The 16,184-nt window shown below is 39.2% G+C and overlaps 1 protein-coding gene across 2 annotated transcripts in view; it reads right to left on the bottom strand.

The window, feature by feature from the left end:
• Positions 1-15,903, bottom strand: part of pax2b (paired box 2b) — a 43,944-nt gene extending 28,041 nt beyond the window's left edge. For both annotated transcript variants that reach the window (XM_088070173.1, XM_042507865.2), the window contains exons 1-5: positions 15,349-15,903; positions 13,718-13,883; positions 12,920-13,117; positions 7,573-7,652; positions 5,918-6,037 (exon numbers count right to left, since the gene is read on the bottom strand). In XM_088070173.1, the coding sequence (XP_087926299.1) occupies positions 5,918-6,037; positions 7,573-7,652; positions 12,920-13,117; positions 13,718-13,883; positions 15,349-15,391 (607 nt within the window). In that variant the 5' untranslated portion in view covers positions 15,392-15,903. The remainder of the gene's footprint in view (positions 1-5,917; positions 6,038-7,572; positions 7,653-12,919; positions 13,118-13,717; positions 13,884-15,348) is intronic.
• Between the last annotated feature and the right edge of the window lie 281 nt (positions 15,904-16,184).

The following is a 16,184-nucleotide window of genomic DNA, read 5'->3' as shown; positions in this document are numbered from 1 at the left end:
TACATACGCTCTCGTTCCCTCAACACATTGTTATGTATTTCACAATAATACACCTCTATGATTTCCCGCCTGATTCAATTCTCGGCTAAATGAAATCAAATTAAAACAAATTGGATGAACTCAGCTGCATTTTGTTTTGTCTAATTGAATGTTTTGATTATGTAAACATAAATGAAATACTGTGATACGTTTGTTCTGCATCACCAGAGATCTGGGATTGGTGTTTGATAGGGATTAGACGATATATTGAAGGAAAATTGATTAAAAAAAATAATTAAAAAAAAAAGTGGCCATACATTTTCTGTCTGCAGCTTCTCAAATGTGAGAATTTCCTGCTTTTTTCAGTTTTCTTTTGCTTTAAATCTGTTGTTTGGAGTTTTGGGCTGTTTATATATATATAAAAAAAAAAACAGGACATAAGAAGGAGCAAAGGTCTAGATTTTAGGATGAGTTACAGGCGACATGTCCCCCCTTAATATTTAGAACATGAACAAAACTATTCATTATGTTTGGCAAGAGAGCTATTTTAGAGCACAAAGACAAGAAACCGGGTAAGGACTGTGGAGCCTTTTAAGGTGCAGAAATCAGATTTAGATGCTTATTTCTTTGCATGCGTGATTTTACGAGAACACTGGGTGACATGTCCCCTTCAATATTTTGTACATGTGTGTTGTTTTCCCCCAATAAAACAGACTTTTATTTTGACAAAATTAAAGACCTTTACACCTTTTAATTGATGCAGAAAAGGCACAAATCGGTGCATGAAAATTCACCAGAAAGCAGGAAATTAAGTGTTGAATTTTCTGGCCGTTCCATATTTGTCCCTCCCAATGCTGAAACGACACCTACACCGTTGAGAAGTTGTATTTTCTGTTATTTTATAGCTAACAAATGAAAATAATTAAGATATTCCGTAGGTGAAGCCATATTCCTCATAACCCAGCTGGCACTACATGTCAAAATAATGTCAGTAAGATGCTGGACTCTTACTTCGTACAAACGTTAAATTTCGATTGGATTCTGATTACTTAATGACACACCTTTGAACCAACAAAATATCAACATCATCTGTCCTCAGTACACAACTTCAGATTGACATTGGCATTAGACATTGTTTTTCATCAGCTGACGTCATAGTGACGTTTGCAGCCAGCTGAGAGACAATCAGAAGTACTGTATGTATTGTTTGACATTATATAGGCCAAACAAATAAAAATAATTACGATATTCAGCTTTAGTCCTGTTCTTCATAACTCAGCTGGCACCAGACTTTAATATGATGTCAGATAGGTGTTAGACTCTTGCATGGGACAGGGCTCAAATTTTGATTCAAATGAAAATCAGGTTGACAATGTTTTAAATGTCTAACGATGATAGAATTTGATGCTTATTGGACGTGAACATTATGAGCCATCAAATTTTTACTTTGGACAAGTGTTAAATTTATTTTTAGTTTGTAAGATGCTGGATTTTGGTACCTTAACACAACTTTAAACCGGCAAAATATCAACATCATCTGTCGTCAGTATTCTACGTCAACTGACGTTGGTATTCAATGTTGTACTGTTATTGAATAATTGTCACCGGATGTCACAACCTAAATTCAACCAAATATCATAATGTAATGACATTGGTGGCCAGCTGGGAGCATTCAGAGGGGAAACATTTTGGAAACTTACTGTCGGCCATCCATTTGCCATGATGTTCCCAAGCTTTTAAAGGCTTTATTAATCTAATTTGGAGGTTGCACTTAGGTGCTGACATTTTGCTGTGCTCTGAGTTCCTGTGTTGATTCACCCCCCCCTCCCCTCCATAACAGATGCTGATACACAGAGCAGGGTGTGACGGCAGCCTGCACCATCACTCATCTCCATCTCCATCCACACACACACACACACACATCGGCTCAGTCCTCATGACGCTCAGAGATGAGAAATAATTAATTCAACAGCTACTGAAGCACAGAATCACATCCATTCTGACTGCCACTGGCTATTGTTGTTGGCTTTTGAAATATGTGATGATCATCTTATCATGAAATTTCTCTCTTTCTGTATCTCTCTCATAAATCAAGAAGAAAGCGCGACACAAAGCGAGAAAGCGGCCAGAATGGCTGAAATTAAGAGTCGTCTACGGGTCTGATTGTGCAATTTGTGGGCCGCCATGAAAGGACGCTGTGATATGACTTTGAAAGGCCGGACACACTTCATGGACGCTGCGTGTTCTCAACAGACCTCCAAGCTGTCTGCTGAGGTCAATTCAGCTCACTCAAACGCTCACTAATAACAAGACGGTGAACAAAAAACATCCATGAGAGCAGATTTGTACTTAAACATCAGATACTGTATGACAGGTTTTTATTTGACCCTGAGAGAAGCGGCGTCTCCTTTGTCTTTTCTGGAGCCTACAGTGTCAGAAGCAGTGGGGGTTGTGGAGGAGTTAGGATGTTAATCTGTGAGGTAATAGCTTTTCTCTGCAGAATTGCAAATTCTAATATATGTCACTTTGTAAGAGGTGCGGACAGCCGTGGACCATCTCCAGGGGTCTCGCTCTCTCCCACTCTGTCCGTCCGCAACAATGGCTGCCAAGTGTAACATGCTACTTTTAATTTGCAATAACACGTGACAATAGCAGATTAATGGCTCTTATGACACCTGTGTCCCTGAAGCTCCTCTTGCCGAGACCCAGTGTACATAACGTGTGTCACACTACATTATCTCTACATCCCTCCTGTAATGGGGGGACCTTTTTTTAAGGGCACTGCTGACTTGGAAACTTAGGAGCTGTCTGCCTGCTTGGCAGAGCGCCACAGTGACTGCCTAAAACAAATACTCTGGGCCACACAGCCAATCCATTCCCGCAAGCCGCCCTCCCCTTTCATAACCCTTCCCCTCCTTTTCCTTCGCTCAATTTTGTTCATGTTTTCAACCCTCAATAATGACTGCTTGTGCCACAATCATCATGAGGCTTACCGAGTTAAATAGGGCTCAGGCAAGCTACTGTGCGGTGAGGAAATTTAATCCAAGCATTAACTGACTATAGACTACTGACTACTGAGGGAGGCAAAATAGGTCTGAATGGCAAACAAGGCAACACTGAAACACAGTCTCAGAAGTCTCAATACTCAGGCTTCTTCTTCTTCTGGAAGTTAACCACTACCACTTGTTTTGAGCCTGTCCAAGAGTAAATGCTTTTCAACGCAAGATTTATACAGAATTAGTGACTAGATTTGGGATGACAATTATATTTAAGTGGAATGAAATCCTCTTTGGTCTTTAGTTTCAGCATCTGGAGATATTAAAACAAAATACTTATTTGAAATACTGGATGTAGCTGCCAGAACAGTAATTACAAAGAAATGGCTTCAGCCCATCTGTAGAGAACTGGTACGATATCATTTATGAAATCTTTATGATGGAAAGAATAACCCTCTCAATGAGTCTTTTTGAAATTAAATTAATTAATAGATTAAGTTGTTTTTCTTCAATGGAAAAACACCTGATGTTCTAAGTTTGTGCCGAATGAAAAAAAGACAAAGGAAAATATACATAACTCTGCAAAGGTACCTAATTAAGGATGACTGTGTGACAACTTTTATTAAATGTAACCTAGTAAAGTCAAAAATATCAAAATAATGATAATTATCAAATAATTTAATAATTAATTTAATTCATTTTGACTTGTTTGACAAGAAAAAAGACTAATCTGTGTTTATGGTTTGAGCACAGACTAAAAAGAGACTACATTTCTTGTTTATTCAATGCAGATGTTACAAAAACTTCATGAAATGAAGCAAAGAAAGAAAACGTCTTTGAAATACTTTGGCATCTATGGCCAAATGTGGCATGTGATGACTTTCTTTCAACAATATACCCCCCAAAAATAATAATACATGGTTCTATAGAGCTGTATACAACCTAGGTTATAACACACTGGAGCTGAAGCATACATTTCAAAATAAAATGTCACTATTTTCCTGACATGGCTCAATTTCCACCAAAATTTAAAGTAACTTGTGGTTGCAAAAATGTTTCACATCCCTTACTTCAGCCCAGGCGGTGATCACTATATATATAATAGGGGGGACACATCCCCTCCCAAATTTCAAATATGCTCAAAATGCTTCCCTTAAATATGGCGGAAAAATATATAATTAACAAATTTGCTATGCTGCAGCAGGCAACCATGCATCACTGTCCAAAATAATAATAATAAATACAAAATAATAATAATAATAATAACCCCCCCACCCCCCTACAGATTTGGTCACCCCAATGTCGACTCTTTGGCTACGGCCCTGCTTTAGCCTGCCAGTTGCAAAATCTTTAAATTCAGGGGTTTTTTGGTCTTTTTTGAGGGGTAAGGTGCACTCCACTAAAAGGAAGACAGCAACAGGACAATAGTGTCTACAGGGTAACATCGTATGTAATATACTATTCTTACAAACTGTGGCTGGAGGCGAGACATTGCTTTTGCAGCCGTGTGTGTGCGGCCGAGGCCTGGGGTTTATGTTTTGGAAAGATAAAGTATCCCTGACCCCTTGCTTCCAGATAGGCACCAGCTGGCCGTTATAAGAGAGAGTATATAAGAACCACAGCTCCCTCCGTCACCCTCAGTACAAGTCCTACCCTGACGCAAACACACACACACACACGGGCGCACACATCCATACACACACACACAGCTTTCTTCTCTTTCATCGTAATGCTGGCCGAGCACCTAAATCACAGAAATGGCAGCACATCAGGGGAATCATTTGAGACTGAATAGCCGTAGAAACATGGCGCTGTCACCTGGAAGACCTCCACAAAACAGGCCGGCTCTCCTTCCTCACACACACATACCTTATTCCCCTCCATGCCCTTTAATACCTCTTTGCCCTTCAGTAGCAATCTGCATAGAAATGTGTGCATTCTATCATTCGGGGACTAGACATTACACCCCGGCTAATATGAGAGGTCCTCGAACGACTGAAAATGAACCCTTGAAAATACCAGACGTTTGCATTATGCTGCCACGATTGCATCTCTTACAGGGAAAGACTTGATTATGTCATTTGCCATGTCCACGTCATGCTGGTTTTTATATCTTTGCCAGGAAATCTACCTCTGACAGGTCATTAGTCATCCCCTCCCTCCCCTGCACGCACATAAAACATCAATTCCACTCAATATCCCGCAAACCCCCGTGCTTCTCAACAAACGCCATAACAAAGAAGACGCTATGTAAACTGCTGCCGTGCTCTGATTAGCTCTCATTCCACAGCACTGCAGAAATAAGGCACTCATTCCCCACCCTGTTTGAGATAACTGCCCCCTTTTTTTCCAGCAGCCACATCATCCCTCCATACATGCTTTGGAGTGCATCTGTTTAGCTATTCTCATCAGCTACTTATGTAGTGACATTAAGGAAGCCTATTGCTTACAGAACCAATAATCTATATCGCCTCAGGCTCTCTTACATCCACTAACCTACTACTTCAGCAGCAGAAGTGGAGCCACTTTTGTTAAAGGAGGAAAAAAAAAACCCTCCACCAAGCTACAGCGGCTTTCTTGACTGACCTGGGTGGTTGGCTACATCATCTTGACATGTAATTATCTAAAGCCCTTTAATCACTTCCATAAAGATTAATTGCAGGAGACAACAGCGGAGGTCGTGTCTTCAAATCAAAAGACTCCTTGGCAGATTGACACAGCGGTGTAACAGAGTTCAGACTTAGGTGTTTTATAAGGGTCATCTGCTGGAACTGAAGTAGGTTTTAATGCCGTAATTGCAAGTTCAGCAAAGTGGGTTTTATAGCATAAAGCTGCACAGAATCCTACTCCATTTTTAAGCGTTTTTTTCTAAAGATATTTTGTGCGTGCTAATCCTAAAATGAGCTTTTTAAAACTCCTTAAGAGAGAAAATTTTCTCTTACCTTCATCTCTTTTCCTCTTTTCACCGTTAGATCGTGGAATACCCAGAATCCCATTGATGGAGTAGGATCCCGCAGGGTCGTTGGAGGCGCTGGTTACAGGCGGAGAGGCTGTGCTTGGTACTGGGGGGAAAAAAAGACAGAAAAAATGAATACATGCATGTAGTGTTGCAGCGGTTTACCAGTTTCAAAGTGTACTGTGTTATGAAAACTGACAGTAATCATATTGTGTACATTCTACAACATACAGTATGTTAAAGCTGACACGATGTCTGTGTTTTACTACACAATTATCTTGGCTAAAATAATACGTGATAATGACAACATTGTGATATTTATATAAAATATATGATAATAATGTTATCAGTAAAATTAATCTTTAGCCTTTTTTGCTGATTTTTTTTGATAAATGAATTGCACTCAAAATTGCACTCAAAGTGTATGGAGAAGAAGACAAAGCAAGAACTAAAAGAAATTACACAGTGTAATAATATATGTGTTATTGACATGATGCCAATATTTCATTTTTTAAGTATCATGGTTATCGTCAATATCGGTATATCGTCAATACCGGTATATCGCAACACCCCAGAGTAACTAATCTCAATGAGATTTTTTTTATAACAAATCATGCATAATATATATATAATGTCTAAGTAGGTAAAGGCAAATAATATAATAGCTATAACAGTTTGGTAAGCTCAGCAAATGATGTAACTTCAACACAACACTTACGATATTACGATATGTAAAATCTGTGACGATGTCAATGCTCATGTCACAATATCGACATTATGCTAATATATTTCCCAGCCCAAATATGTGCTGTGATGTCATATGCAGTGTTGGGAGGTAACCACGTGTTATTAAATAACAGTATAAATATAAGTGTTTTCAGTTACAGTTACCGAGAAAAAATGTGTTATTAGATTATAGTTACTAATCATGATGTTCAGTGTGGTTACAGCCAATGTTTTCTTTTCGGGAAAAAGCTTTTATGTTGAATATAACGTTCATTCTGTCACTTTGCATCGTTTTACCCCTCAAGAATGCCTTTTTTTGGCATTTTGACCAATAGCAAGGGTCAGAGAAGCTGTTTTTGATGCCACACCATCAAAGATAAAAAAAACTATCCTCAAAATGTTAGTGCAGCTCTATGATGAAGTAGAGCTGCACTAACATTTTGAGGATAGTTTTTGAGTCGGTTCTCATATTTGAATTTCCTCTGCCTTTCGTCTGTTCCAATCAAATCAACGCGCACCGTTCTTAGCAACCTGAGTTTGCTGACCAAGCCAAGTTGGGTGGCCACGTTTTTAAACAAGAACGCCTTTCAGTACTTGAAATAAAAATAAAAAAAATATATATATATATATATATATATATATATATATATATATAAAATCACAATTGGGAACATTACCTCGTAGTGTAAAGCTTGTTTTCCCAGCAATTAAAATACTGTCAACATAATTTATGTTTTTGGACTTTTCAGCTTCATTGGTCAATTTATAACATTAGAAAAACATCAAAAAGTAATCAAATGTAAAAAAAAATACATTACTTAGTTGAAGTAATTAAAATCCTTACATTACTTATCACATTTTTTTTCTAGTTGATTATAATCTATAACATTTCAAAAGAGAGAGCTGCAGTATTACCTATAGTATGGCCTGGTGTCGACAGTGATGACCCATCAGGAGACGGATGGAAAGGCTGCTGGACTTTTGTTCGGATGATCCTTGAGAACAAAAGAAAAAAAGGCAGATGTCACCACAGCCCGACTTCACTTCCCGCAGATTTTCAAACTGCCTCTAACAGCAGCTACCGCAGAGATATTGTGTGATTAAGATATCAAACGTAACTCATACGTAAGCAGGGATCTGGTCAGTGGTTCTACCTTAAAGGTGAGGTGTAGAGAAAAGTCTTCATTGCACTTTTGGTCTGAGTGATCTTGCAAACAAAGCATGAAATCACATCAATTCACCTCAATGATCAGCTTCACTGACTCTACCTGGCCCACACTAATCAGCCTCCCCCCCCTCGTTCTCCCTCCCGCTCCCCCCTCTGTGGAGGGGGTTTCACCGGGGCCGATCGCAGCCCTTTGCTTCCCAGATCAAACATCTCTGTAGAACCAACGGCCCCCATGTGCCAATGCGGATGAGGTTGTATTGATCGGGGCTTGGGGAGAAAAAGTTGGGGATTAGTCACACGGGCAAACAGATGCAAATAGAAAGCTATAAATTATATGTGACAGGAAAGCAATAGTTCCTTATTGCCTTGCACAAGCTTACGCCAGCATTAGATTCCTTTAATCTGAATGGCACTTGGGGAGAAAGGGAGCTGTCACAATAATTTGTAAACTTTAAAACTATTCATCATGTATGCCACCAGAGCTATTTTGGAGCACAAAGAGGAGAGGTTGGGTGAGGACTGTGGAGCCTTTTAGGTTGCACAATTCAGATTTAGTTCTTTGCATAGTGGGTAGATTTTGTGGGGGAAGCAGGGGACACGTTCCCTTCAGTATTCAGATCATGTGAATTTGTCCCCCCAATAAAAACATAAAAATAGTAGACTTTTTTTTTTTTTTAAATGAAAGACATTTGCAATATAAATTAATGCAGAAAATGCACAAATTGGTGCATAAAAAACACCAGGACGCAGGAAATAATAAAGTGTTGCTTTTAACAATACACTCAAAAATAAATAAATACAATAAAAAATGGTAAAACAGGGCCATATAAACTCCATCTTAAATTGCAGCCTAAATTTCAAAATAATATGACTCCCTATTTTTTTCCTCTATTTTCCATTTTCCTATTTTCCATGTTTCCATCAAACTTAAAATGATTGCAGAAACCTTCACAACTTCACCCCCATTTGGTGTCCTAAATGACAGCTGCCAAGTCTTGAAATTCAGTTTCTTTATGGGGGCAGTAAGGTGCACTTTCACTTACTTACAATAGGCAAAAAAAGCATAAAATTCAACAGAATGCTGAAAATGAAGTGTTTTCGGAGCAAAATGTCTTTATTTATTTTTTTAATTTGACAAAATTAAAGACATTTACACCATAACTTGATGCAGAAAAGGCACAAATTGGTTAACCGGAACACAGACAAATAAGTATTTGATGCTTTTAAAAGTACACACCCCCAGAAATAATAGTACATGATAATATAGGACCATATACCCCCCAAGTTATGACATGCTGGAGCTGCAACCTAAATTTCAAAATAAAATGACTCACTTGTCTCCTCAGTTTCCACTAAAATTGAAAGTTGCTTATGGTTGCAAAAAACTCCACATCCTCCATTTTTTGTCCTAAATGACAGCTGCAAAATCTTGAAATTCAGGCTCTATTTGGGTGGTGTACTGTGAACTTACACTTTCTTACAAAATGCAAAGAATTAGAGCATAAATATTCAGCAGAATGATAAAAAAAATAAGTGTTCAATGCTTAAAATTGTCACTGTAGACACAAAACCTACGCCCTTGTGCAAAGGGGAGACGGCATGGAGGGCACTTTCCCCTCAAGATTTAGAATTTGTATCTTTTTCCCCCCAATAAAAATATGAAATTAAAGACTTTTACACCATAAATTGATGCAAAAAAGACACATTTTGGTGCATAAAAATTACCAGAATGCATTTATGTGCCTGATGCTCAGAATTGTGAGACTTAGGATCCCCAAACCCACCTTTTCACATATGTCCCCCTCAGTTTTGAAACAAAACCTACGCCTCTGTCTCTGTGCATCATTTATTTCATAAAAATATTTACCCACTCAGATAAAACTCCACACACTAAACCAAAAATACTCCTGTTATATTTTCTCCATATTATCTAGAAATGCATCAGATGATTTGGATATTGATGTTACTGTAGGTGCCAGAAGGCTTCAGAGGAATAAATCCAACACTGTCACACACACACACAAAAAACTCCCCTCGGAGGCAAAGCTACAACAACAAGCTTTTCCAGAGAGCGCATATTGATGTTTTAATTTTTTTCACTTCTCCCCATAACAGTTATTCGACCCCTTTGACTTGTGTGTGCTACATAAATTCAAAGACTTTATTTGGTATCCATGTTCTTGATATTGAATAAGCAATTTGGGAGAATGAATTAATGACCTGGCTGTTGCTGAAAATCCCCTGAAGAAATATTAAAATTGCTTTCCTTCTGAATCAATAATATCGAGCGCCATTGAGGATTTTTTTTTTTTAATGTCTACCAACAGGGTGGCGTTACTTGTTGGTTGTGGTGGCCCTATCTCGTAGTACTACGCTGTCTCTGTGGCATTTAATAATGCATGCAGGCGAAAGGTGTTTAAATAGAGCGTCCTCTTTTGTCAACAGTCCTGAGGTCAGACTGTCTGCCACAGAAACCCACGACTGGCCCCAGTCAGAGTCACCCAACTGGAAAAGTCTTTGGCTCCAGTCTTTCGGTTGTTGTTGTTTTTTTTCTGAATTGTCTTAAGTGGTAAAACTCTTGTTTTAACACCTGGGGTGAAAATGTCTCCTGTCATTTATTTCTCTTTAAAGGGATTTTAAACCTGAAGTAGCATCACATGATCTGGAGCAAAGTGGCTGAAGCACTAAGGATGATTTCATTGATTTTTTTTTTTTTTTTTTTTTGTGGACTGCTCCTTTAGAAATTCACTGCATTGAAATATTAACCCCCAACTAAATCAAAACAAATATGTCTCATTTGTGTGTGCTCCATTGTGTGTGTGTGTGTGTGTGTGTGTGCGTGTGTGTGTGCGTGTGTGTGTGTGTGTGTGGGCACAGAGCAACACATTGAAATCTGCTTAAAAAAAAAAAATCAGCATTAAGCCGTAATAGAAATTCAAAGTAGCTCTCATATTTGGCTGATAGAATTACACTTCTTTGTATTCACAATTTAATTTCCCACATAAACAAAGACACATAAGGCTCCCCAACCCCCCTGGGCTCCAAAATAGAAAAGCTTTAATTGGAATTGAAAAAACTTTATAGGGCTCTTTTAATGATATTAATGTACATTTTGAATTTATCACATACATGTGTCTGAGCCTCCTTAAATGGGGCTTTTTAAGCAGCCACGAAGCATGAAATGAATTTTCTTCAGCCTTTTTCTCTATTTAAAAGATGTCTTGTGTGGAGCTGTCCATGCTCTCCCATCAGCTCATTAAAATGTAATGCTGATGCTGGCTCTATGGAACAGTGCCTCTTAACCAAAGTTCATCACCAGGGATCTCTGGTGGTGGAGGAGGTGAGGAGGGGTGAGGGTGGGGGTGCTCTGGGTCCTCCTGTAGCTGCCACTCTATAACTACAGCAGGGGCGTATGTTTCATTTCAACATTGGAGTGGGGGGGTCCTTAATCAGAAAATTTGGAGCATCACACACTTAATTTCTTGCTTTCTGGTGACTTTTTATTCACAAATTTGAGCATTTTCTGCATCAAATTATTATTATTGTCTTTAATTTTGCCGAACTAAAAGTCTTCTGCTACTTTCATGTTTTTATTTATCAAGGTGGCTTGGGGGTCCTCTGACCGAAAATTTGGTGCATTTAATTTCTTGCTTTCTGCTGAATTTTTTTTTTGATGCAGAAATTTGTGCAATTTCTGCATCAGCTTAGTAAATGTCTTCAGTTTTGCAAATGTAAATGTCTCCTGCTTCTTTCATGTTTTTATTTATGAAGGGAGTTCTCCATCAGAAAATTTTGAGCATCAAACACTTAATTTATTGCTTTCTAGTGATTTTTATACACAAATTTATGCATTTTCACTATTAATTTAGGGCGTAGATGTCTTCAGTTTTGCAAATATATAAGTCTCCTGCTTCTTTCATGTTTTTATTTATTAAGGAGGTTCAGGGGTCCTCCACTGGGAAATTTTGAGCGTGAAATACTTAATTTATTGCTTTCTGAATTGAATTTTTATGTACACAAATGTGTGCATTTTCAGTATGAATTAATACTGTAAATGTGATCAGTTTTGACAGAATTAAATGCCTCAGCTTCTGTCATGTTTTTATTTATTGAGGAGGTTTGGGGTGTCCTTCGACAAAAAATTTTGAACAGTTTATTGCTTTCTTGTGATTTGCTTATACACAAATGTGTGCACTATATGCATCATTTTGTGGTGTAAAAGTCTTCAATTTTGTCAAATTAAAAGTCCACTGCTTCTTTCATGTTTTTTATTTAGTTGGAGGGTCAAATGCTCATACCCCACCCCACCCCACCCCCCACCCCCAGCCCCCAAAATCTTCTTAACCATGTTGCTGTTTAGGAATTCCTTTAAGAAAACTAGAGTTTTGCAGCTGGACTCTTGAACTGTTAAATATGGATATGTCACCAGATAAATTGCCATTGAAGGCAAAATTGATGCTGCACTCTTATGCATCATCATAATTTTACATCAATATTAATTACAGCCGAATATCACCACGAATTTTGAAGCGATGACTCAAATCAAGAAGGGATTTAAAAGCGTTTCCCCCCTTGCTTTTACTATGTTTTTATTTATCACCTTATTTTACAAATTACAGCCAATCGGTTTCCCCTTAATACTTCAAAATAAAATCCTGCAGAAAGCCACGAGTCTCTGTGTGCAGCAGCAGCAGCAGCAGCAGCTCCAGCACATTAGATGTGCTAAAGAAAATTGGCCTGCTTTATAGCGCCACGGGATCTGGTCACCGAATATTGATCGGTTTTCATCTCGACAGATTCACTCAGTCCTGGATGTACTGCTGATTGTTGAGGGAGTTTGGTCTGAAAGATTGAATTGCACCTCTGAGACCGCGGGCAGCCTCGGCGTGCCGGGCAGCACAAAAGTTGGCCAAACAATATTCTGCTGTGGGTGGTGCGCTTACAGCACACAAATACTACCATAAATGATTAATTCATTTAGAGTTGCATCCTGCAGACCGGTGGTTAACCCAACTATATTTAAAACAAGGGAAAAAATTATGCAAAATTCAGATTTTGCATCTATTTTTTAAGGTTTTAATTGGTGCGTCCTACCTGTTAATGGATGAGACGCTGGGAACGGTGTCGTTGTCGCAGATGCCCTCTGCCAGCAGTCTGTCTCTGATCTCCCACGCAAACATAGTTGGGTTTTGTCTCTTGTAGTCCGCGATTTTTTCCACCACCTTTGGCGTGGCCACTTTAGGTTTAGACCCACCAATCACCCCTGGTTTGATGCTGCCAGTCTCGTAATATCTGCAAAAAATAATATTCTCCAATGAGATGACAGCTTGCAATTTTTTAAGGCGTAATTCTGCAGACAGCCCTGTAAGATAGGCGTGAAATGTCATTTTAAACGCAATAATACACACAGATGGTGCAAACTTTGCAGAGTTATTGTATATTGGGACTACTTTTTTGCTAGACAGTCAAACTTTTCTCCAGTAAAACCAACTTTAGAGCTTAACATGCGTCTCATGATGTCTCAAAACAAACAGAACTTTGCTTAAAAACGAATTAAAATGCGAGAAAACGCATTGCGCATGCATGCATGCACGGCACAAGGATGTAATTCGGTTTAATTCAGATTAAATCTTCTCAAAAAAATAACATGTGCATATAAAAATAAAGGAAAAGTCCGCATGAAAATGCCCTTAATCTATAATTTAGGACCCCTTAAATACAATTAACCCAATATTTAAGAATTAAAAGCTGATTTTCTAGCTTGAGCTCTCTCCTCCACCACCATCGTGCACATGTAAACCCATCCACCTCCTCACACCCAGCGCACACACACACACACCCACACACACTGTGCACCTGGCTGCAGGGCTTGTCCGGACACCGGTCACTCACCTGCCCAGGATCTTGCTGACGCAGCCGTGGCTGACCCGCAGCTGTCTGGAGATGTCGCAGGGCCGGACGCCCTGATGCGCGAGCTCCACTATCCGCTGCCTCACCACGTCCGGGAGGGGTCTGCCGTTCACAAACACCCCGCCGAGCTGGTTCACACCTCCGTGCCCTACGTGGGATACAACAGCAGCAACACACAACCGTAACATTACATAAAGTCGTAGTGGAGAGGAAGGCGCACGTGAGTTTGTTTGTTTCGATAGGGGAGGCAAAAATGACGGAGAAAAAGCCTAAATATTATAGCTTAACGTGCATTTACGTGGATTTATGGTATTATGGAGAAGTGTTTAAGGACGCATAAAATGACATTGTTTAGAAAAATAGTTTTATTTTATTTTATGGAATCAGAAAGTTGTTTAGTACCATTACGCAGGCGCCTTTTGTGTTTTAAAGCTTTTAAAATGCATCACAGTGATACAATAATAGCAATTTATCCCAAATGATAAATAAAAGAGAATTTGGATGTTTTAAGAAAAAGTATAACAGATACTGTAAACTAAGCGTCTATAACAAATACACATATTTTATTCATGTCATTTTTATTTTATTTTTTTGATTAAACAAAGCAGCTGAAAATGTCTTATTTTTATGGTAGTTTTCCTCCATGCTCGTGTTGTATTTTCTCCTCCCAATTTACATCTCAGTTTTAAAATTATAGTTAATTACAATAATGTCTTTAGGATAGGCCTTTTTTTTTATTTTTTGACTAAATAAAATAAAAGGTTACGTTCAAGTGCTCAACACCTACTGATGCTGCATGTGATTTTTCACCTGTCACACTGTTATTGTGCAGCTTTTACAATTAGTACAACAACCTGCATTTGACCCTATGAGTATACGACTATTTAAATTCTGAAAATAATAATGCATTTTAAAAAGTAACTTAGTTTAGGCTCCAGTAAAAGTTTCTCACAGCCAAAACACAGCCCTCATATTTTCCCAGCAGCCTCGCGGGTCATGTTATGCCTATTAAGTTACACGCTCCTTCATTTTCCCTGCACGGTAATTTTAAATAATTGAACGAGCTTTGATTACTCATATTACATATTATTTAGTAAACGAAGAGGTCATCAATTATTCACACACCTTCACCAAATTACAAAAATAGCACTGTGCGTGTGGACTTAAGCTGGACTTATTACTGTTATTTGAATTATTTGAATAATAGATGTGTGGCTGACTTATTAGGGCCTAAACACACACAGACACACACACACACTGCATGCGCGGGAAGCTGGAGGCTGATACACGTGTAAATTACAGGGTACCTGCGTGTTCTTTGTTTACTATGGCAAGTTTAATTTCTGCACATCGCTGCTTTGTTTACAGGGGTATTGTTGCATTTTATGATGTTTTAGAATAATTTTCACGCAGAATATGGGCGTAAAAAATATATGACTATTTAATCCAAAATGTTTGCATGTTTGGGTGCATGCCAGTTTATTTATGCGCCAAAAAAAAAAAAAAAGCTGTTATGCTCTCTGCTGCAGGCCTTTAATGTGCAGAAATGTTCTATATTCTTGTTATTTCTATGCGCGTAGAAGCTGCAGATGAACTCGGGTTGTGCTACTTACGGTGCATCGCTGTGAAGGGGTCTGCTTTGCAGTGAATATCCATTGGATAGCAAAGGAAAGACAGATAATCAACTGAAGTCGCCGTTTCGCCTTCCGATCAAGGATGAAAATGTGAAGAAAAAAAATTCGACTCGATGGAGGGACTTTAGTTTAGCCCCTCCACCCCCGCTTCAACAACCGATCTGATGGCAACTTCTTCCCCCAAAAGTTGCCTTGTGTTTTTTCTTCAACAGTCCGGTCCGGGCGCGGAGGTCTGGCAGGTGCGCAGCATGACCGAAAGAAGGATTGTTTCAGTAACGCGACCTGTGTTTTAGTTTATTTTCTTCCTTGCGGAGGTGTAATTCTCAGCCAGCGAGGTTGTTTCTCTCAAATGCAACGTTGATGTCCAGCGTGCAGGGGCCCGGTTTATCTCCTCAATCCCTCCCGGTGGCCTTGATTCACGCGTCAAAAACGGCGGAGGAAACACGCGCACGCACACATCGGGGGTTTCTCTTCGGCGCTGGATGCGTAAGGCTGGATCTTTGGGGCTGGGAATGAAGCCTCTCTCTGTGTCTGTGGTTCTAAAAGCTGCAACCCTCCCCTCCTCTCTCCCCCTCCACCACCACCACCTCCCCTCTCCTCCCCTCTGCAGACCCCCCTTTTGCTTATATGGATGACTTGTCAGACAAAGGCAATAGATGCCAACACTTTGTGATTCGCCAACGCAAAAAAAGAAAAAAAAAACGGGGTCCAAATGAGGAGGTCTGTGGGTCTGACACACCGGCAGGAAGGGGCGGGAGATAAATAAGGAACAGAGTTAGAAATTTCAGTTTATTAGACATTATAACAGCTCTCTG

The sequence above is a fragment of the Plectropomus leopardus genome, chromosome 19 (assembly GCF_026936395.1).
Source record: "Plectropomus leopardus strain MGB_pleo_1.0 chromosome 19, ASM2693639v1, whole genome shotgun sequence".
Taxonomy (NCBI): Eukaryota; Metazoa; Chordata; class Actinopteri; order Perciformes; family Serranidae; genus Plectropomus; species Plectropomus leopardus.
This window is presented reverse-complemented; position numbering and strand designations above follow the sequence as displayed.